Here is a 22,404-nt window from a genome sequence, read left to right as displayed (position 1 = left end):
CAATCGGACCATCTCTCCGCGCCCCGCCCCGGCCACGCCCCTTGCTAGCTTAGGCCCCGCCCCTCAGCCCTCGTCCTCTGGCGCCCGCCCAGATGCTGGCGCCCGTCCAGATCCTGGTGCCCAGGGCGTCCCGGGGGCGGTCCGCCCCGGCGATGGCACATAAAACCGCTGGCCACCTGCCGGGCCGCTCCTCCGTGCGCTGCGGTCCGGGGCCCGCCGTGCCGCTGCGGCCCGCGTCCGCGGAGTCGCTGCTTCAGTCACGTTCGTCCCCGCCTCGGTCCCGCCACAGGCGCGGAGCTCCGCGAGCACCGCGCGGGCGCCGGGGCGCGCAGACATGGGCAGCCGCTCTAGAGCGCGCCGGGTGGCCGCGGCGCTGGGCTTCGCCGGGCTGCTGTGCGCCGTGCTGGGCGTTATCATGATCGTGATGGTGCCCTCGATCATCAAGCAGCAGGTCCTCAAGGTGGGTGAGGGGCCCGGCCGGAGGTCAGTGCACGCGGGCCCCTCCGGGGCTGGAGGGCGCTGGGCGCCGAGGAGGGCCGGGTGTCCTGGGTCGGGGCCCCTGAGCACCGGAGAGCCCAGAGGGCATGAGGAGGGGCAGCAGGCCACCTTCCCAGGAACCTCCCCGACCCAGGACGCAGGCTGAGTTTGGGGGCCAAGGAGGGCATCCGGGGCTTTTGCTGGAGGCGCAGGCCCGGGTTGGGGAAGCCTGAATTAGAGACCACCTGGGAGCCTGACCTCACCCTAAGGGTCTGGGGTCCGAGGCGGTCCTGGAGCGTGGCCACGTTTCTGGTACTGCCTGGAGGAGCCCAGGAGCGGGCTCACATGCTTCTTGCCTCTTCTGTGGCAGCCTGTGACAGTGTGCGGTAAAACTAGGGCTGCACTTCGCTTGTTTCCTGTGAGCACAGGAGGACAGGAACCCTCCATGCACGTGCACGTGAGACTCACATGGGTGCCCAGGCCGGTGGGTGCTCAGACAGCGGTCTCTGCTGTCCAGAGCCTCCCCACGCAAACCCCTTCTCAGAGGCAGAATGGGCTGCTCTGTCCTACCCGGACGCTGCCTTCCTGATGCAGATTGGCAGCGATAAGCTGCTTTTCTCCCCAGATCCACCCAGAGGCAGGCATAAGCCCAGGGCTGCATAAGCAGGGTCCTCGGGGAGTCCACAGCCTGAGAGCTTTCCTGCGATCCTAACCTTATACACCACTGCCCTTTCAACCAGGGAGACAAATGAAGGCTGTCAGCTGGCCTTCAGACCGTCAGACTCTGCCCTGGGTGTCTGGCGGCATTTTTGAATGAGCCTGGAGTCACTGAAGGACAGGGAGATTGCAGAGTATCACGCTTGAGGTAAAAGCATTCAGCTCTTTGAAGGAAAGGCCAGCACCTGCAGGGCCGGGAGGGGAGACTGAGGCTCACCTTGGCCCAAGATCCAGCCAGACACATAAAGATGGGGCTGTCATCACTTGCTAGTTGATTTCTCTTTTCCCCTTAACCGGCTTCTTTAGGCGAGTTTCTTGAGAACGGGGACTTGTCCCCATTTCGTGTCTGTGCCCCGTGCCCAGCGCAGGATGCCTGGGAGATGAATGAATGAGCGAATGAATGAAGGCTGCATCTGCTCGGACCTGGCTGCCAGTTTTTGGCTTTAAAGATGGAGCAAGTTTGGTTTTTCTCGAGGTCTCTGGGTGAGCAGTTGTCTGAGTCATCTTGGCCACACTGTGTCCTTTGTTTTGTTGTCAAATCTTGTCCCATTAAATCCTGTAATCTGATTGCAAGGAGATCCTGGCCGATGGTGACATTGAGCTGCGAGTTCCTCTTAGTGTTTTTTCTTTTCTTGCCCGTGAAGTAGCGAGAAAAAGTTTCTTGGGGAAACCTGAGAGCGGCCAGAACTGCTTCTTTCTCTCCCGTGGTGGCCAGCGGGTGTATCTGTTTTGCTTTTCAAAGTAGCTGTGAGAGCTTTATCTCAGTGAAAGCCGGCCGTAAACGCCCGCCAAATTTGTGGTTTCTGTACTGTGTGAGCCCTGGAGAGACCATCACTTGGGTGCTGTAAGCGTGGCAAGCCCGTCGTGATCCCGTGCAGAGAGCCTGTTGCTTTGGGGGTGTGAGGATGAGTGGGATTTATAGCTGATGCAGAATCTTGTCAGCCCAGTCCTTCTTGGACTATAATTCAGGTGTTTTCTTTTCACGGCTCTCAATCAGATGAAGGATGTCTCTCTCTCTCTATCTCTCTCTCTCTCTCTGTGTGTGTGTGTGTGTGTGTGTGTGTGTGTACATGCACACCCGCATGCCCTACCTAATTTCCCACTCCTCCTCAGGGCTTCCAAAGAGGAAAGCGCCACTGTCCTCAGTTGTCCCGGAACTAAGATTTCTGGGCTTAAACTTGAGTGAGAGCCAGCCAGCGTCCTCCGTGAATATCCCAAAGGTGATTGGTTTGTGGCTGAGTGGCGTGAAGGCACGGAGGCGAGTCCAGCCTGTGACAGTTTCTTCTTGGACAGCTCAGGCTGGGCCCTGGCCAAGAGCCTTCCCTTGGAAGAAGGGCATCTGTGTTCAGGGGACCGAGTGGGTGGGATGCTAGGAGAGGGAGGGACGGCCTGCTGGTGTTTTCTTTGGCTGCACGTGTCCATGTGCAACTTGAATGGGAGGGCTTGTGCTTTGATTTCTACTTTTTTTTTTATGCTTTGGGGTTAAAGAAGTCTGTGTATATAAAATACATGGATTCTTGTTTGTAAAAAAAAAAAAAAAATTCAAGTGGAGGGAAAAAAAGGTTCCCCCCATTGTATTCCCCTCCTGGGATAGTACCACTGTCATCCGAGAGTATCTTTCTAGATTTTTGTGGAGATACACATCACAAGCATGATTTAGACACATTAATATATATATATTTACATATATTGAACTATAAACTACATCGAAATAGCCTGCAGTTTGCTTTTCAATTCACAGATATCACTTGGGAATTCTTCCACGTCAAAACATTTAAATCGGTCACACTTTTCACTGCTGCATAGTATTCCTTTGAATGGCTGTACACTTAATTACTTACCCGTTTGTCCGTTGACTGATAATTTTCTCATACATACTTCTCTGTGTACCTGGATGAACATTTCCACCGGGTACATTTCTAGAAGAGAAGCCTCTAGTCCAGATGGTGTGTCCAGTTTGCATTTGGACACAGACTAATGGCCCTTCTGAGGACTGAGGGCATTTACAGTCCCTCCACAGAGTATGGAACTAGTCACTCCCTCACATCTCTGCCATTATTGGGATTACCGATTTCTTATTATAATTTTTTTGGGGGGGTTAATCTGATGTGTGTGATTTACATTTCTCAGGTTACTGGTGGGGTTGCATAGGGGTGTGGCTCGTTTTGAAACCGATGTCAGTTTCCAGAGCTCAGGGTTTGCAGACCTGGCTGTGCCACTTGCTGACTGGGAACCTCAGGTCAGTTACTTCACCTCTGAGCCAGGGCATGTGTCTTCAGCTCCGAGGCAGGGGGTGGATTTAGTTTGTTTCCTGGCAAGATGATAAAGTACAAAGGCGGTGACCTGTGTGTGAAACTGCTCTGGAGGTACCCGGTTTACACAGCTTGTGGCAGTTTCGGGCAGGAATCCTGACCGCCAAATCTGGTCTGCGTTTCAATAGGGGCATAGGAATTAAAGCAGGAGTGCTTCATCCAGTGGAGTTCTAGGTAAAAGTTAGAGAGAAGGAGCTAGATATTTACGTCTGGGCACAGAAAAGTAGAAAAAACACATTACTAATTGAAAAAAAGCTTTGAGGCTACTCATGTTAAAAAAAACCAAAAAAAAAAAACTCCAAAAAACCTCCACAAAACGATACTCTGTCTTTTCACTGGGTTTCTATCAGTGCATGTAAAAGCACAGAAAAAGGTGTGGAAGGGTGTGCACCAGACTGACAAAAGTGGTTACTCTCAGGGGACTGGGGGTGTGGCAGGGGGAATATTTATGCATTATCTGGAAGACTCATACTTTTTCTTTGTAAATAAGGAGAATGTATTCACGTGTTGTGTGTTTAGTTAAAAATTAGTAACGAATCCATAGCTTTCCCCAGAGAATGGCCAAATGAGTTAGATGAGGAATGCAGGAGGCACACAGTGGAGGGGCCCTGGAGATAGCAGTCGCTGGGAGAGGCCCTGGGGGAGAATGAGACGCATTTCTTCTCCTTTCCCCCAGTGGGTGGGGCTGGACAAGAGGTGTGCAGACCGAATGCACTCAGGAGTGTAACCGAGGATGACTGTGCGCTAGGCATCTTTGTGAATGTTGATCATCTCGTTTAGTCCCGGGAGAATTCTGGGACGCACATCTCACTGTCATCCACAGTTAGGGAAACAGAAGTTTAAGAGAGTAATTTGCCCAAATTACCTTGCTGGTGTGTGTGTGTGTGTATATGTGTGTGTGTGTATGTGTGTGTGTGTGTGTGTGTGTGTGTGTGTATGTGTGTGTGTGTGAGAAAATCCTGAGGCAAACCCCAGGAGGACGGGCGCTCTTATATCCACAGCCTAGAACAGAGCCTGGCATGCGTGGCCCTCTGTGTTTGCATGGATTAGGAAGCACAGTACAGGTCCCTGGGCATGTATTTCCAAGTTACTGGGTGTCTCTGGTCCACCAGGGAAGGCCCCGCTGGGCCACAGGGGAAGGGGTTCGTTTGCTGGGCCACCATGTGCAATGATGGGCCTGGTGGCCTTCTCCACAGCCGGGGGTGGGGGGGGAAGCTGAGTCCCCCTCTGCTGTCTTTTATGTTTTCTAGTTGGAATCAGCCTTGGGTGCTATATCCGTGAATTTTTCCAGCTGCCAAAGTCTTCTCCCATCCGTGTCCCCATCTCAATAAGCGATATCTCCATTCGTTCCCTCCAAGGGTAGAGGCAAAAACCTTGGGTCATCCTTGACTGCAGGCTTTCTGTGATACCCCTGTATCTGGTCCATCGGCAAATCTTATCGGCTTACCTTCAAAGGCATATCTGCATACTGACCCCTTCTCAACGTCTCCACCACTCTGCCCTCCTCCATCCACTGCTTGGACTAGTGCAATAGTCTCATCTCTGGTTTCCATAGACAACCAGGTCATGTGCCCCCTCTGCTCACCACCCACTGAGGTTTCCCGTGTCACCCTGAGTGAATACCAAGGTCATTTCAGTGGCCTGAAGTCCCCCCGCCACCATGCAGCCCTCCTTCCCTCTGTCACTGCACCCCCTCTTGGCTCCTTTGCTCACCTGCCATGCTTATCTCTTTGAAGTCCTTGAACCCAGCAAGCCTGGTCCCACCAAACTCTGGCTTGCTTTCTCTACCGCCCGGAAGGCTCATCCCCAGATATCTGTACAGTTCACCCCTCATGTCCCTAAAAGTCACCCCCTCATGTTATATGTTGACTTGTGCATTCTCTTTCTGCCTCATGAGCCGGGGCGCGGGCTGTCCTGTCGCTGTCCCTGCAGTGTCCCCAGGACCAGAGCAGTGCTTGGGTTCACAGTAGGATGGCGGGATGGGCGGACGCTGAGCGCTTTGAGGTCAGGCTATCTCCTTAGCCCCTCCCCACCGCCGCCCCCAGCCTCCGACTCTATTTTTCCCCCTCCTCCCTTGGCGAGGGCCACCCAGAGAGCCTTCAGGAGCACTGTGCCCTGCCCCCGTGCTTCGTGCCCTCTGGCAAATCTCCTTTGCCCATCAGTTCAAAGGCAGGGGCTGGGGAGAGATAACAGTCAGTGGACGCTGATTATGCACTAGACGCTGGCCTGCGTGTTTTACCTGTACTCAGTTGCTTCATTTCGTATCTAAATAGCTCCCTCTGCCTCTCCCTTATTGAGGGAAATGGACGCACAGAGCCGGAAGGACACTTGCCCCAGGTCACACAGCTGAAGTGGCGGAAACAAGATTCCAGCGAGTCTGCCACCTGTGGACCTCGTCCTCCCCACTCTCTGTGCAGTATTTCTGAGCAGCTCGACTTGACGTGGGGGGCAGGGCAGGCCCTTCCCCTGTTCTCTGCTTGGCTCCACCTTTCCTTGTCCTTTTCCTGCACAGACAGTGGGGCAGCGGGGTCCTTCCCAGGCCTTTCCCCTGATAATCACCTCCCCCAAACTGCGAGTACAGAGTACGTCCTGACGTCTTCCCTCCAGGGCTGTCTGCTAGGCCCGGGCAGCTCTAGAATCGCAGATGCCAAGGGAAGCTGGGGAGGGCAGCCTCTCCCTGGCCCGTTGTCCCAGCGACCCTCAGGGTGACCCCGCCTGTCCTGCAGGGTCTGCTCGGCCAGCTCTGTGCCCTGCCGTCCGTCTGGGCCTCCACAAAGCCCCAGGGTTGCGTCTCAGAGGGCGTCACGGCGTCGCGGGCTGACCGCCTCTGACCACATCAGGCTCCATCTGGCCGCGGACTTGACCCGTGGCCGCGGACGGTGGGGCGGTGCTCCCTTCTTGGGGGGCAGTGGGGTCGCAGGTGTGCTCCGATTCGGCTGTGTTTTTCTTACTCTTTCCTGCCGGGAGCGTCCTATCCCTCCAGAGCCACAGCTGAAAATACGGGGCTATTTTTAGTCTCCCCGAGCGTTGGTTATTTTTGTTCCCCTCTTTGCTGCTGACAGATTCGTTCCTCTGGCTTCCTGTGTGTGCACACGTGTGCCGGCTGTACACGCTGACTGGTGACACAGGAGCGTGTGTCGGCATGCGCCATGCACGCCTGCGTGTGGCCACGCGCTGAAGCACGCACACACAGACATGTGTTGCGTGTCAGCGTGTGTCGGCATGGAGCACAGTGTCTCTGTGATGGCATACACGTGCATGTGAACGAACACGCGTGTACACACATGATGTGCGCCCACGTGTGGTAGCCTGGCACACGGGTTCACACGTGCGGTTATGTATGTGTCTATGTGTGGGCTCACACATGTGTGTTGACACCTGTTGAGTGTACAGTTACACACGGGGACATGTGGACACACGTGTTAACACATGTCTGCGTGTGTTGGGGTGTGTGCACAGACGTGTTGGCCATGTGTCCCACCATGGTCTGGCCTTCCCGAGGCCCGGCACGGGGCTGTGTTCGGTGCGCCTGGCTCTTCCCATTTCAAGACATGTTCTCCATCCCTTCCTAGAATGACTCATACTGGCTGGGCCTCTGCTCCGTGACTCATGTGATTAGCTAGTATTTGGTGACACTCAGCTACCTGGAATCATCCCGTTCTGGCTTCAGCTTCTAGCAAACGGGACAGAAGTGAGTCTGTGTCGAGGACCTGTTTGTTGAAGAGCTTCCCTTGGGCAGTTTGGTCCCGCTGGAGCCCCGGCACAGGCATGTCTGCTCCGTCAATGACCGTGGGTCCTCCCGGCGGTCATGGTGCCCGGAAGGGTGATCCTATGCCCTTGGCCAGCAGCAGAGAGGCCCCTGGGGTCATAAGCCGCCCCCAAGGCTGGTTTCGGCCACAAGGCTGACTTTTCTGGCTCATAATCTTAGAACTAGAGAATTCGGTTATGGGGAGTCCAGCCTGAGCACCCACCTCCCTCCCACACCCCCGGCCCTTCTGTGCCACAGAGATCTAGCAGCTTCGTCCCCATAAGCACATTTGTGGTGCAAAGAATCCAACTGTAGCAGTCGGCCAGAAATACAAAAGCAAGACAAAAGGTGAAGTCCTTTCATGTGCCTCGTCTCCCTCCCCCTTGGTCAAATGCGACCTTGGCCTCCACTGGCTCTGGGAGTGGCCACCAGAGCTGAAACGCAAAGAGAAACGAAAACAACACACAGAAGTTCACTCTTGGCCTTGGAGACTTCCAGGGCCCAGGAGCTGCTGAGTTATAGGTGGTTCTGATTTGAAGCTCAGGATCGTTTTGCTCAGAACCTCCCCAAACCCAGAGGTCCGGGCCCCTGATGGCCAGGGCACAGCTGGCCTCATTGTCTTGCTTCCTTCCCCCACCTCCGCCCCACTGTTTCCTCCTGTTCCCCGATTGCTTCGTGCTGGGGGGAGGAAGGAACAGGAGTGGCCTGACCTGTGCTTACTTCCTGGTATTTGGGGTGAAGTTCCTTCTACCTTTTCTGGAAGCTTCTAGAAGGACTCTTTTTTTTTAATACAGCACTTTCTTATCAGTTATCCATTTTATACATATCAGTGTATACATGTCAATCCCAATCTCCCAGTTCATCCCACCACCGCCCCCAGCCCCCCTGCCACGTTCCCCCCTTGGTGTCCATACGTTTGTGCTCTACCTCTGTGTCTCTATTTCTGCCCTGCAAACCGGCTCATCTGCACCATTTTTCTAGAAGGACTTTTGAGACGCTTTAATGTGTGCTCTCTTGGGCTGCTCTTGGACTCAGATGCTGGTGTCTCCTTATCTCCCTGACCACCGGCCATTGGCACGTCCCAGGGCTCAGGCCTTTCCTGGCCGCGCTCACCCGGTCTCACGTGTCAAATGCCATCCCTGTCCTGGCACCTCCCAAACTGATATCCCAGGCCCGGACCTTTCCCCTTGAGCTCCAGCCTCAAGCATCCAGTGGCCAACTCCATATCTCAACCTGGGTGGTCAAAGGCAGCTCACGCTTACCCTAGCCAGCGCCTGACTTCCCGTCACTCCCCGTGAAACCCATATTCCCATCTCAGGCTGTTGCTTGTCCATTCTCCAGCTCCCCGGGCCGAAAGCCTTGGGGTCAGCCTTGACTCTCACTTCTCACGCTGGACCATCAGGGTATTTTATGACTCCATCTTCAAAATAGAACCAGAATCCAACTTCTCTCCACACCCACGGCCACTGCCCTGGTCCAGGGTGCCATCGGCTCTCACCTGGATTCCTGCAGGGTCCCTGTGCCCACCTGTGCTCCCTGGTCAGGTTTTTCAGCACAGCAGCCCAAGGAATCCTATGAAAATTGCACCGTCCTCCTCTGCTTAAAGCCCTGCCGTGAACCTGCCCCATCCCCTCCGAGTCAAGGTGAGCCCTTATGTTGTGCCTTGAGGCCTTTGCCATCCGATCCTGACCCTTTCCGTCCTCCCCTCACCTTGACTTTGCACATGGCCCTTGTGGCCCTTCCTCAGACTTACTGGCACATCTGCCTTCCTAAGTTCTTCCCTCTGCCCACAGCTCTTTCCCTGATGTGACATGTGCGTGATTCACTCTCCCACCTCCTTCAGGCCTTTGTTCGGATCTCACTTGCCCACGGAGCTCTCTTTTTGAATATTGCAAGTTCCCTTCCCATTCCCTGGTGCTCTGAACCCTCCTTACCCTGCTGTTTTTTTCTGTAGTCCTGTCACCTGCTGAGATACCGCCGAATTCACCTATGCACCCCGTTTATCACTTATTGTCTGTTTCTCCCTGTGAGAATGTCGGGCCCACGAGGGCAGGGACCTTAGTTTTTGTTCATCGCTGTGTCCCAAGCACTTGGAACGACGCCTAGCACATAGTGGTAGGTTCTCAAATAGTTACTGAACGGATGTTTAGAAGACGAGGGTGGTCTCACTGGGAGGTTCGCGATGAGTGTCAGGTTGTCGTCCTGGGCGGGGACCTGGGGACCGCGCCCCTCCCCCTGCACGGCCCCCACTCCACATCCAGCCCTTCCCCCTCTCACCTGCCGCAGGAGCTTCCTCTCCTGCCTGTCCGCTCCTATCCTTGCCACTCTGTTGTCAGTTTCCCCTGTCGCAGCTAGAATGCTCTTTAAAATAATGCACATTGGATCATCTCACAGCCCTGATGAAAACCTTCTTGCGTGGGGTCTGAAACCCGTCTGCCCACCGTGGCCTGTAAGCCACTTACCTCCACTCCCTGCACTTCCGCCCTGCTACAGCCTCACAGGCCTTTCTTTTCCTCCAATACACTATGTTCTTTTCTGCCTCAGGACCTTTGCACAGACTGTTCCTTTCTCCTGGCTTTTATGTTTGGTTCCTCTTATGTTTCAGCTCAAATGTGACCTCTTGAAGAAGAGACCCCCCTCCCCCCATGAACCACACCCCATCTATGTTATAAGCATTCCGTGTTACTGTCTTCCAAGCCGTCACCATGCTCTGGAATTATATTGTTCACTTGCTTGAGGTTCCATGAGGCAGGGGCCTATGTCTCTCTCCTTCATGACTGTGTTCCATGGTTGGGGACCCTGGTCCAGGGCAGAGACCTGGCTGGGGTGGGACCTTGGGTCGAGGCAGTGAGACGATTCCAATCGGGATCCTCAAAAGCATAGATTTTTGAAGCCAGACTCCTTGGCTTCCAATACTGGCTCTTTCCCTCCTATCTGTGTGCCCGGCACCAGGGAGCACCCGGGAGCCTGCTGTCCATGATGTGTTCGTGGATTCAGGGCCTGAGTCTTAACAAGCCCTGCCTGGATTCCAGAGACGTCTCTCTGACTCCAGTGACTGGGTGTTTCTACTGGCTGAGTGTTGATTGACCCCTCCTCTGTCCCAACGTGAAGGCGGAGTCGCCAGAAGGAAGGGACACAGGTTTACAAAGATGTCATTGGGGCCATCTGGGGATGGTGGGTAAAGAAAGAGCATCTGTCCTGTCCAAGGGGCCAGCGGAGGCGTGGAGGCTGGTCTGGGGCTGCCTCGCTCTGCCTCTTGGAAGGAGAAGGGATCCTCATGCTGGCATCTTGGCCTCAGCTGGGTGGCTTGGGCTGGGGGTGTGGCGGTGTTTCCCTCCTGCTGCATTTAAGCCCAAGTTCAGCCTTAAAGTGGAACCACTTGCGTTTCCTGTCCTTAGGAGTGGAAACCTCGTGAGGCTGGAGTCGGGAGACCCAGGTCCAGTTTGCTGGTGATACGTACTTACTCTGTACGTACAGGATCGCACATCAGCTCAACCAGGCAAAATCTTTTACCTGCTTTCAGGAAACCACAAGTCGACTGGGTTAGTGTTGGCCTGGAGAGTGCAGAGAGGGTGGGGAGCGAGCTTCTTGTGGCTCTGCCCTTCCTCCTGTGGGGTTCCATAATGAGTCCAGCTTGAATGCAATCCAAGAGTTAAAAATTCATTTTTTGTATGTGTGCTTTCGTATCACTGGCCAGCAGCTTTATCTGGGGCTCAGATGGCCATCTGTACCACATGGGGGAGAAACTGGCTCTTTTGAATTTCCCTGGAGGTCTCCAAAGGGAACCTTATGGAGGGACCTTCAAAGATAATTAGAGAATTTTCCCAGTGGCTGGGAAAAGTTGTGGTGTGAATGCTCTTGGGCTCTGATTGGCTGGGCTTGTCTCTCATGCTTATCCCTGAGCCAATCACTGTAGCTTGAGAAATGGACTGCTCCGATTGGTCAGGCTTGGATTACATGCCCATTCTTGGAGCTGGAGAAGGAGGACTTTTCTTCCCCAAAGCAGAGGGACTGAGGTGGGGTGGGGTGGTGCCCTAAAGGAAGAGGTGTGTGTGTGGGCACTGTTAGCAGAAGGAGGAAAGGGTGACAGGCAGCAAAAATGATTGATGTGCCCTTTTCCCCAGGGTAGCTTTCTCACTTCATCTCATTGCTTCTTGTTATTATAGTATTAGAGATTATTTTCTTTGGCTAGACCCAAGACCTCTGGAGGAGATGGTAGCTTATCAGCTAATTGTTTTTATCAGGGAAGGTTTCATACACTCAGATTGTTAGATCTGGAGCTTGGATTTTACTCAGTTCCATCTTTTATTTTTTCTTTGGGGAAACCAGAACCCAAAGGGAGCAAAGATTTAAGTAAGGCCACAGAGAAAATTAGCAGTGAGTACTGGCAGGGAAGACTGTCTCAAGTGGGCGGGGGAAGTAGGTGGAAGTCAGATGGGCCCCCGGAGCAGGGCTTGGAAGAAGCCAAGTAGTTGTAAAAGCAAGTCATTAGTTAGCATTCTTCAGGCAGAAAGTCCCCAGGGTCCCCTGTCTGCATTCCTGTCTGCCCACCTCCTGGCAGGATGGGAAGGTGTTTGTTGTAAACTGGGAGAGGTGTCAGGGCTGGGGTGTGCCAAAGTGCAGGCTTTGTCTGCCCCGGGTGGGAGGCGCCAGTGGTGTGCCCTGGAGGGGTTGGGGCAGAGGAGGGATGAGTAAAGACTCTGACCTTTATCAGAATCTGCCCAGGTACAGCTGCAGAGGACTTGATCTGGAATCGCTGTTGCCAGCAGGTGTGTTCTGCAATGTGAACCAGCACACCTGTCATCAACAGTCCCCCGGATGAACGGCTGCCAGCTTGTTGGCCCTTGCCCCAAACTCTGGGCACACCCTTCTTCACCTAGGACAGCAAGGAGCTGTGTGTGAGAGGGACCTGCCTGGACAGCCAGGCCCCCAGGGCCTCTAGGAGCATCCCTTTGTGTGCTGAGAGAGCCCTGTGTGCCCACATGAGAACCTTCCACCTGAGTGAGAGGCATGAGGCAGACTGGAACATGGGGAGCTGGAAGGCAGTGGTGGCATGTCACCGTCTCAAGGTCAGGCATGGGTTCTCAAACCCGCATGACTCTCTCTAGCCCTTGGCCAGGGTTTTGGCATCCAGGAGTTTAGGTGGACCCAAGAGCATTGACTTTGGAGCCAGACAGCCTGGGTTCAAATCCTGGTTCTGCCCCTTCCCAGCTGTGTGTCTTTGGACAAGTAACTTAACCTCTCTGTGCCTTATTTCCCCCACTGTAAAATGGCATTAATGGACGTATCTCCTGTACAGGGCTCTTATAAAGATGGAGGAGTTGGCACATGTAAAGCACTTAGAATAACAGCTTGGCAAGTGTCACATAAGTGTTTGCTGTTGTCATCATCGTAGCCTTATACACACACCTATAGTAGGATTAGTTAGTCTGTCATTTTACCGAAACGGGACCATACTATGCCCACTTCCCCGCATCTTGCTTTTCTCACTGCGTCTCTTCTCTAAACTTTCCCCGGTTGCTTGGGTAGCTCTGACTGGGTGTCTAGATGACTGAACATCCCACGGTGTGGATGTACGAGCCATTCCCAGGAGGGAGCTTTCAAACTTGTGAAATAATCCATAAAGCAGCCGAAAGTGTTCTTCTCCCACCTCGATGTTTCCGTTTGAAAAATTTTATTTTGGAAAAATCGCAAGAACAGTGCAACGAATTCCTGTAAGCCGTTTCCTGAGCTCCACCAGTGTTTACAATTTGCTGTCTTTTCATTCTCAGTCTCTGTCTGTCTGTCTCTCTCGTTGCCAGACCATTTGAGAGTTGCTTGCAGACGTCAGGACACCTCGCCCCAGAATACTGCAGCGTGCGTGTCTTAAGGACAAGACTATTTTTTTCTGTAACCACAGACCACAGTCACACTCAGGAAAGCTCGTAATAATTTACTTCTTTGATGCTCAGGTTACATTCAGAGTCTCTTATTGACCCAAGAGCACCCTTTATAGCAGTTTTTTGGTTTTTATTGTTTAAATCACGTCCTGTGTCCAGTTGCCTTCTTTCTCCTCCTTTAATCCAGACCAGGCCTCCAGCCTTATTCTTTTTACTGGGTCCTTCACAACACTGGCGTTTATTAAGGGGCCAGACCAGTTTTTCTGGCGGAATGCCTGTCGATCTGGATTTGTCTAATTGTTTCCTCGTGAGTGCACGTTTTCTTCCGACAGTCCTACACAAAAGCCTCCTTGTGTGAGTCAGATGGGAGTAGAGCTCTCCTGGCTGAGGTGGGATGGGCGCCTGGACCCCACCCCCAGCCCAGCTTGGTGACCCCATCCCACAGCCGGCCTGCGCCCCCAGGTGAGTTTGAACCTCCCCTCGGACTGGAAGAAGCCAGTGATTCCATCAGGCCTTGCCTCGCTCAGCTGTTCCTCCATCTGCTTCCTCATTTTCTCAGCTCTGGTTCCTTGCCCTCACGCCCAGGCATGCGGATCCTTCCAGCGGCCCTTGGCCAGCCTGTCTCCTCCCCTCCAGCCCTCCCCATCTCCCAGCGCCATGGACTTGGGGACCACGGGCTGGGTCGGATGCCGCCTCATCCTCTGGGCTGGAAAGGCGTTGCAGCCCTGGGGTGTCAGGGCCTGTCTGGTCGAGATGGGATGGCAGGTAGGAGGGCTTCTCATCTCCGCCGCCTGTCCCTCTGAGGCTTGAAGAAATTCTTGTGCCAGGTCCCCCTGGCCCCATCTGGCCTCTTGGCTGGCACAGGAAGTCACTGTGGCTTTACTCGGCCGGGAGCCCGCTGTAGCTGGAATCCCTTGGCAGCTTTGAAAGACTCTCTAAGCCTCAGGACTTCCTTAGACCGCCTGTTCCCAGGATCCCTGGATTCCACCTGCTGCAGCCTCCTGCTTTGGACTTTCAACTTTGATTTCTTTTTATTGTGAAATCTTATGCACTTCAAGGAAAGTGCCTGAGACACACACAATTAAATAAATAACTAAAACGAACACCAGTGTGATCATCCCCAGATGAAAAAGCAGAACCTCATCTGCCCTCCAGAAGCCCCTGCAGAGGAGACTTGTTCCCAGCTCGCTTGGCTTTTTATCGTGTTACCCCGTCTACATCCCTAAACACTGGGCTTAGTTTTGTCTGGTTTTGAGCCTCACTTGAACGGAATCATATTGCTATGGTCTGAATGCCTCAAAATTCATGCATTGAAATCCTAATGCCCAAAGTGATGGTGTTAGGAGGTGGGGCCTTTGGGAGGTGATTAGGTCATGAGGGTGGAGCCCTCGTGAATAGGATTAGTGCCCTTGTAAAAGAGACCCCAGAGAGCTCCCTCACCTCTTCCACCATGTGACAACATAGCGAGAAGTCTTCAAGCCAGAAGAGGGCCCTCATCTGACCATGCTGGCACCCTGATCTCAGACTTCCAGCCTCCTGACCGAACGAAATAAATGTCTGTTGTTATAAGCCACCCAGTCTGTGATGTTTTGTTACAGCAGCCCAGCCCTGATGGAATAAGGCACATACTCTGTATTTTTTTATTTTGTCTTGCTGTTCTTGCTTCCCATTATATTTGTGAGACCCATCTGTGTTGTTGCAATAAACCGCACCCCATCTTTTTTAAAATTAATTAGTTAATTAATTTATTTGGCTGCGTCGGGTCTTCGTTGTGGCGCACAGACTTCTCTAGTTGTGGCGTGTGGGCTCTGTAGTTGTGGCGTGCGAGCTTAGCTGCCCTGCGACATGCAGGACCTTAGTTCCCGGACCAGGGATCAAACCCATGCCCCCTGTGGTGGAAGCATGGAGTCTTAACCACTGGACAGCCAGGGAAGTCCACAAGTTTTTTAGTGAATAACTTATAGAGATGAAACTCAAAGAACATAAAATTAATCATTTTCAAGTGATCCATTCAGTGGCAGTTAGCACATTCACAGTGTGGAGCATGACCTCTTTCTGCTTCTCACATGTTTCTGTCGCCCCAGAGTGAAACTCCACTCCCCATCTTTTCTTCCTTCCAGCTCCCCCACTCCCTGTCAGCCATTAGTCTGCTTTCTGTATCTGTTCCGGACATTTCCTATAAATGGAATCCCACCCTGTGTGGTCCTTTGTGCCTGGCTTCTTTCACTCGGCATCACGTTTTCAAGGGTCTTCAGATTGTAGCTTGTGCCCGTGCTTTACTCCTTTTTATGGCTGAATCGTATTTCACTGTGCAGATGGACCACATTCTGTTTACTCATCCACCAGTTGAGGGGCACTTGGGTTATTTGCAGCCTTTGGTCACTGTGAAGAGTGCCGCTGCGGATATGTGCGTACATGTGCCTGTTGATCTATTTTCCCTTATCTCCTTCTATTTCCTCTTCTTCCCCTTATCCCTCTCATGTCTCACCCCTCCTTGCCCTGGCACCCATCCCCTGGGTGGTATGTCTTTAAATAGGACGTGTGTGTCCTTGTGCCACAGGCGGTGCCGGGAGTCTGCTCACAGAACAGCGGGCTGGAGCTCAGTTCTGGAGCCAGGTGGGCATGGGGGCCAATCCTGGCTTTGCCACTTGCCTGCGGGTGACCTGGGGTAGGTTCCTCGGGTCTTGCGTTTGGATAGGCTCCTGCAAAACGGGACAAACCACACCTTCCCGTAGGGTTGAGGTGAGGATTGTGCAGGCTAAGAAGTGGTAAGTGCTTTGAGCTGGGCGTGGCCGAGCAGGCCCCACACGCAGCACGTGGGCTGCCAGAGCCTGGGGAGAGGGCGACCTCTGACTCCTGCTCTGAGCCCTGCTCTTCTCCCATCACGCCCTCGGAAATCTATCTATGGTGCCGTGTTCTCATCTGGCCCATGGCTTCTTGCTACTGCCTGGGTTTCCGAGTTTACATTCCTCATGTTTTGTTTATTCCTGGTTCCGTCCACTCCTTCCCCCCCAGACAGCAAACATCCTGGAACCTTCCATCTTAAAGTTCCCAAGAATTTCCTCGGGATGTGCGGGGAGTGGAGCTGCCAGGTCGAAGGGCACGGGAGGGGGAGGCAGGGAGCCAGTGTCATCAAATGTGCCTTCCAGAAGGGCCGTTGCCGTTCCCTCCCACATCTGCTCCAGCGCCCGATACCGTCTGGCATCTAGGCTGTGTGTGGTTGTGACGTGTGTACTTCTGAGTTGTGTGTTTGAGCCTTCTTCCTTTTCTAAGTCAGTGGGGGGATGGGGTCTGAGGCTCAGAGAGTTTGAGGGGTTTGCGGGTGGGGGGGCACACACAGAAAGGTAGGGATAGATCCCGGGACTTGGACTTGGTTTAATCAGAAATCTTTGGACCCCGGTGACCGAGGTCAGCTGCAGGGAGAGGACAGAGGATGTGAGGGGCCTCTCTTCAGCTGAAAAGGCTCAGAGGGAGAGGTCAGCCTTGTGCAGGACGGAGAGGGAACGTGGCTGACCCCGCATGCCCCCCTGCTGTCTGCAACCGGCTTAGGGGTCCCCTCCTGCGAAGGGCGGGACTGTGGCCTCCTTGCTGTGTAACTGTAATGTGTGTATTACTTTCTGAGGCCTTTGTCCTCACATGGCCGTCCCCTCTGTGTCCTTGCCTCTTCTTTTTTTTTTTTTTTTTTTTTTTTTGCGGTACGCGGGCCTCTCACTGTTGTGGCCTCTCCCGTTGAGGAGCACAGGCTCCGGACGCGCAGGCTCAGCGGCCATGGCTCACGGGCCCAACCGCTCCGTGGCATGTGGGGTCTTCCCTGACCGGGGCACGAACCCGCGTCCCCTGCATCGGCAGGCGGACTCTCAACCACTGCGCCACCTGGGAAGCCCCTTGCCTCTTCTTATAAGGACACCTGTCATTGGATTTAGGGCCCCCCCTAAATCAAGGATGATGTCATCTCAAGATCCATAACTCGTTCACATCTTCAAAGGCACCATTGCCAAATAAGGTCAGCTTCTGAGGTTCCAGCTGGACGTGAATTCTGGGGGACGCCATTTGACCCACGACCAAGTGTTTGCCCGACCTGCAGACCCACAGAACTCCTGGTCCAAATCCAGGTCCTAGTTCTTGGGTTCTCTGGGAACTTGATTTTCTTTAAAAGCCGATGTCCTCTTTTGCAGTTGGGGCTGATCTTCTTACCTCCCACAGATTAAAATTCAGGTAGAGCAGCCTCGGATGGTCGCGTCACTTATGACAGCCGGATGGGATGTGCTTGGCGGGGCCAGCTCTTGCCCAGAAAGCCCCCACTGGCATCAAAAATAAGGGAAGTACAATAGGGGTACAGTGAAAAAAGATGGAAAGTGTGCAGAGAGTTACAACCTCAAAAAAAAAAAAAAAGACACAATGTGAAAAGTCACCACTGCCTCTCCCCACAGTGGGTCTTGGCTCCAAAGGCAACTTGGGTTAATAGTTCCTTCCTGAAAAACTTTGTTTGTGTCTACAGGGACCGGGATATCCTCCTGTCCCAGGCCCACCCTTGAGGACCCTGCATGCCTTTTTCTACCTTGGGTTTGGCACTGAGGGGTGGGTCTTGGAACTCACCCTCCTGTGGCCTGTGGGCCTGCCTCTCTGCCCTGAGGGTTTTGTACACAGAGCGCTGCAAAGGACGGGGCTGTTTCCCTGTTACTGCTGGAGCAGTGATGAAAGGCCTGCGCGGGAAGCAGTCCTCGTTCGTTGGCAAGGGAAGGTGCAGGTCGGGATCCATTCTAGAAAAAATCTTCCTGCTGGAGACGCCTGTGTGTCTTCTGGAGCTTTCTCAGGGAGCATATGTTTCCTGGGGCTGCCGTAACACGTCATCACAGACGGGTGGTTTAGAATAGAGATATATTCTCTCCCGGTTCTGGAGGCCAGAAGTCTGAAATCGAGGTGTCGGCCGTGCTCCCACTGAAGGCTGTAGGGGAGGATCCTGCCTTGTCTCTTCTGCTCCTGGTGGCTCCAGGCATTCCTTGGCTTGTGGCCGCGTCCCTCCAATTTCTGCCTCTGTGTATTCTCTTCTAAGGACACTCATCGTTGGATTTAGGGTCCACCCGCAAAATCCAGGATGATCTCACTTTGAGATCCTTAATTAAATCGGCAAAGACCCTTTTTCTAAATAAGGTCACATTCATAGGTTTTGGGGCAGAACTTAGTATGTGCCAGGCACCAAGCTGCGTGTGGTACAGGTTCATTGTCTTCATAACCCCCTCCGAGGTGTGGTTGTGCTTAGTTTCTGGCTACAGTCCTGGCGGCTCAGAGAGGTTGAGGCACCTGCCTGAGGTCACACAGCTGGTGGTAGAAGCGGAACCTGGAACCCTCACTTTTCTCCCAAGGTTACAGCCCAGCCTCTCCCAGACCCAGACCTGGCTGGAGAGGTGTTTTGTGTGGCCCACGCTGGTATTAAAAAAAAATTATATCGGTCGCCATCATTTAAAGACAGGCAGATTTAGATCCAAATCTACATTTTGAGGCACTCCTGACAGTTTGGAAACTCTACATGGCCGCTGTCGGCCGGGGGCTGCCCCCGTTGGATGAGGTCTGTTCCTCGGCAGACCTCATTCTCACCAGGTTGATGCTTCCCAGCTCCTTGGCCGTGGGCAAGTGACTTGGCCCCTCCAGACCTTGATTTCCTCATCTGTAAAATGGGGATAATCATAGCCCTGGCCTCATGGCTGTTGCTGCAAGGGATCAGTGGGCTGATAAGTGGGGAGTGAGTGAGCGCTGCTACATCAGGCTGGCCTTGTGGCTGTTACTTACCAACCTTCTTTCGGAATAAATTCAGACTTAGTTCATGGAGGCCATCCAGGGTCCTGGGTGATGGACGAGCTCATCACAGAGGAAAACCGGGCAGTCGGGAGCCCCTCGGGGTTCTGATGCAGCTTATGGCCTTAGGCTCATTGTGAGCCTCCTGCCTTAGTTTCCTCATCTCTAGCAGCACCTGTTCTTTCTACCTGCTCAAATGAGGGAATAATGAAAAGAATTTAAAAATATAATTTTTTTTTTTTTTTTTTTTTTTGTGGTACGTGGGCCTTTCACTGTTGTAGCCTCTCCCGTTGCGGAGCCCAGGCTCCGGATGCGCAGGCTCAGTGGCCATGTCTCACGGGCCCAGCCGCTCCGCAGCATGTGGGATCCTCCCGGACCGGGGCACGAACCCGCGTCCGCTGCATCGACAGGCGGACTCTCAACCACTGCGCCACCAGGGAAGCCCTAAAGATATAATTTTTGACTGTAATTATGAATATACGTGGCAGTATATATAGAGTTGAGGATTCAGAAAACTGGCCATGCTTGGGCAGTGACCTAATCTCCCTGAGTCTCAGTTTCCCCAACTGTAAGGTGGGATGATGTTAGCATCCAGGGCATGGAGCCGTCGTGAGGACTCAGGGAGCAAAGTGCTTCGAGTGTTGCCCCCTCCTGGTGAGAGCAGTGGGGATGGTGGGGGTAGGGGTGGTGGGGTGGTGGTGATGAAGGGTGTGTCAGGCACCTGGAGCGTCATGGCATGGGGGCTTGGGAACGGAGGTGGCTGTGGCCATAGGCCTGGGTGGGAGCCTGTCCTTGGGGGGCAGCCGGGCCCTCCCTGTCCTATCCTGCAGGAGAATGACGTCACCTCCGTGCTCCCTTGGGCTCCGGCAGCTTGTGTGTGGCCGTGGAGCCCAGATAAGTGGGGTACAGCTGTCAGCAGTCCTGGCCATCTGTGTCCTTGGCGGGGGAGGGAGAAAGGCCGGGGGCTGGGGCAGCGTCCAGCTGAGGTTTCAGAAGTCCTTCAACCCGGGGAGCAGGTGTAGGGAGGATGTTCTTTGACTCCTCTTTGTGGTTTGGGACGTAAGCAGCCTTCAGCGCGTGTGTTCTGAGCTCGTACTGTGTGCTGGGCATTGTACCAGGCAGGGGAGCTGCAGTCCTGGACACCCCAGGCCGGGTCCTTCTCCTTTGGGTGGGTGGTCAGGAAGGCCTCGCTGAGGAGGGGCCGTTGGAGCTGCTGAGGAGTTGGGCGTAGGAACAGCACGCCAGGCACAGGGCACAGCCAGTGCAAAGGCCCGGAGGTGGGAAGTGGCTTGTCACATTGGAGTGAAAAGCAGTCTATCACTCCAATGTGATTAGCAGGCCGTGGGCTTGGGGAGAAGTGGGTGGTGAGAGGGGAGAGGCGGGCCGGGGCCTTGTAGGACATGGGGAGGAGTTGAGATTTGGGTTTCAATTCCTTGAGATGCCAGTGGAGGGTTCTGAGTGGGGGGCGGGGAATGATCTGATGCGTGTCTTACAGAGCCCTCTGGCTGCTGCGGTGCGGGGAGGCAGTGTTGGGGGGTTGAGAGGAGGCACGGGAAGACGGTGGGTGCCTCGGGCCAAGGCAGAGGCAGTATAATTGGAAGGAGGGAACAGAGTCAAGGTTCCTCTTGTAGGGAGCGTGAACCAGGTATGCCGATGGACTAGACTCGGGATGGGAGGGGAGGAGAGAAATGAGTCTCTTGAACTTCTATCTGAGGGATTCAGTGGCTGGCGGAGCTGTTTCCTAAGATGGAAATATCCGGGAGGGCAGTCAAGAGCAGATGGAAAGTGTGGGCCGTAAATCTGGTCCTAAATTCTTGGTGGGACAGCTCATTCACAACAGAAACCGACCCGATTAGAAAATGCGCCAAGGACTTCATAGAGATTTCTCCGAAGAAGATATGCAAGTGGCCAACAGGCACACGAGGAGGTGCCCCGCATCACTCATGATGAGCGGAGTGCAAATCCTAACCACAGTGAACCATCACCCCGTGCCCACCAGCCTGGCTGCTGTCAAAAAATGACAGCGATTAGTCAGATTGTGGAGAAACTGGAACCCTTGTACAGTGTTGGAAGGAATGTAAATGGTGCAGCTGCTGTGGGAAAGTCTGGCAGTTGCTCAGAAAATTGAACCATAGAATTACCATTGGATGCAGCAATGCTACTTCTGGGTACATATCCAAAAGAATTGAAAGCAGGGACTTGAAGAGATATTTGCACACTCATGTTCACCGCAGCACTCTTCACAATAGGTAAAAGGTGGAAACAACCCAAGTGACCATCACTGGATGGATGGATAAACAGGATATGGTCCCTCCATACACTGGAATGTGATTCAGCCTTAAAAAGGAAAGAAATTCGGACACAGGCTATAACATGGATGAACTTTGAGGATATTATGCTAAGTGAAAAAAGCCAGTCACAAAAAGACACATATTGTGTGATGCTGCTTATATGAAGTAGAATATTGTGTGATCCAACTTATATGAAGTCCCTATGGGGGGGGCAAATTCATAGAGACAGAGAATAGAGGGTGGGTGCCAGGGGCTGGGGGAGGGGAGTTAGTGTTTAATAGAATTTCAGTTGGGGAAGATGAAAATTTCTGGAGACCGATGGTGGGGATGATTGCACGACAGTGTGAATGTACTTAATGCCACTGAACTGTACGCTTAAAAATGGTAAAGATGGTACAGGTACTGTTATGTGTATTTGACCACAATTTTAAAAAGTGATGGGGGAAATTCCCTGGTGGTCCAGTGGTTAGGACTCCACACTTCCACTGCAGGGGGGGCGGGTTTGATCCCTGGTCGGGGAACTAAGATCCTGCGTGCCGAGTGGCCCAGCTAAAAAAAAAAGAAAAAAAAAAGTCACGATGGGGTTTAACCTGAGGGGAGATCAGTGCCGGTCCCCCTCCCGCCCCTCCCCACCGCCCCGCCAATCGGGGCGTCAGGGATCGGGTTCGGGTTCGTAGGTGGTAGACCGGATTGCCCGGCCCCTGGCCAGGGTGATTACAGGACGCTGAGCCTCTTGCAAAAGATTGAGCTTTTGGAGGAGACAGCCCCTGAGCCTCTGATTCCTCCGGGCTCAAACCACCGTTGCGCCATCTTACGAGACCTTGGCAAGCTTCCGCACGCGTTCTGGAACCAGGGCCAAGGTGAGTGGCGGAAAGCTCATTTAGCAAGCGTCCTTGTGGCCCGTTTACACCCAGGTGCTTTCTTCAGATCAGTGCATGTCCTTGTCACTTGATTCTCGGTGCTGCCACCAAGGAGGAGGGGGAGGTGCTCACGTCTCCATGTGGCCGGTCAGGGGACCAAGGGGCAGAGGGCAGGGGTTGGCACACTCTCTGTAAAGAACAAATAGTAAATATTCTCAGCTTTACGGGCCAAACAGGTTCTGCCTCAGCCTCTCACCTCCGCAGCCGTGGTGCAGAAGCTGCGTGGACCATATATCTGTGAGGGGACTGGCTGAGTGCCACACAGCT

General features: G+C 53.6%; 1 protein-coding gene across 3 annotated transcripts in view; it reads left to right on the top strand.

Annotated features, from left to right (window-relative positions):
• Positions 1–236: 236 nt before the first annotated feature.
• Positions 237–22,404, top strand: part of SCARB1 (scavenger receptor class B member 1) — a 79,234-nt gene continuing 57,066 nt past the window's right edge. For all 3 annotated transcript variants that reach the window (XM_082853369.1, XM_082853368.1, XM_082853367.1), the window contains exon 1: positions 237–460. In XM_082853369.1, coding sequence (XP_082709495.1) covers positions 335–460 — 126 coding nt within the window. In that variant the 5' untranslated portion in view covers positions 237–334. The remainder of the gene's footprint in view (positions 461–22,404) is intronic.

The sequence above is a fragment of the Leucopleurus acutus genome (genome assembly GCF_964270905.1).
Source record: "Leucopleurus acutus genome assembly, chromosome: 13".
NCBI classification, from domain to species: domain Eukaryota; kingdom Metazoa; phylum Chordata; class Mammalia; order Artiodactyla; family Delphinidae; genus Leucopleurus; species Leucopleurus acutus.
Note: the sequence above shows the minus strand (reverse complement) of the source record. Positions and strands in the feature narration are given on the sequence as shown.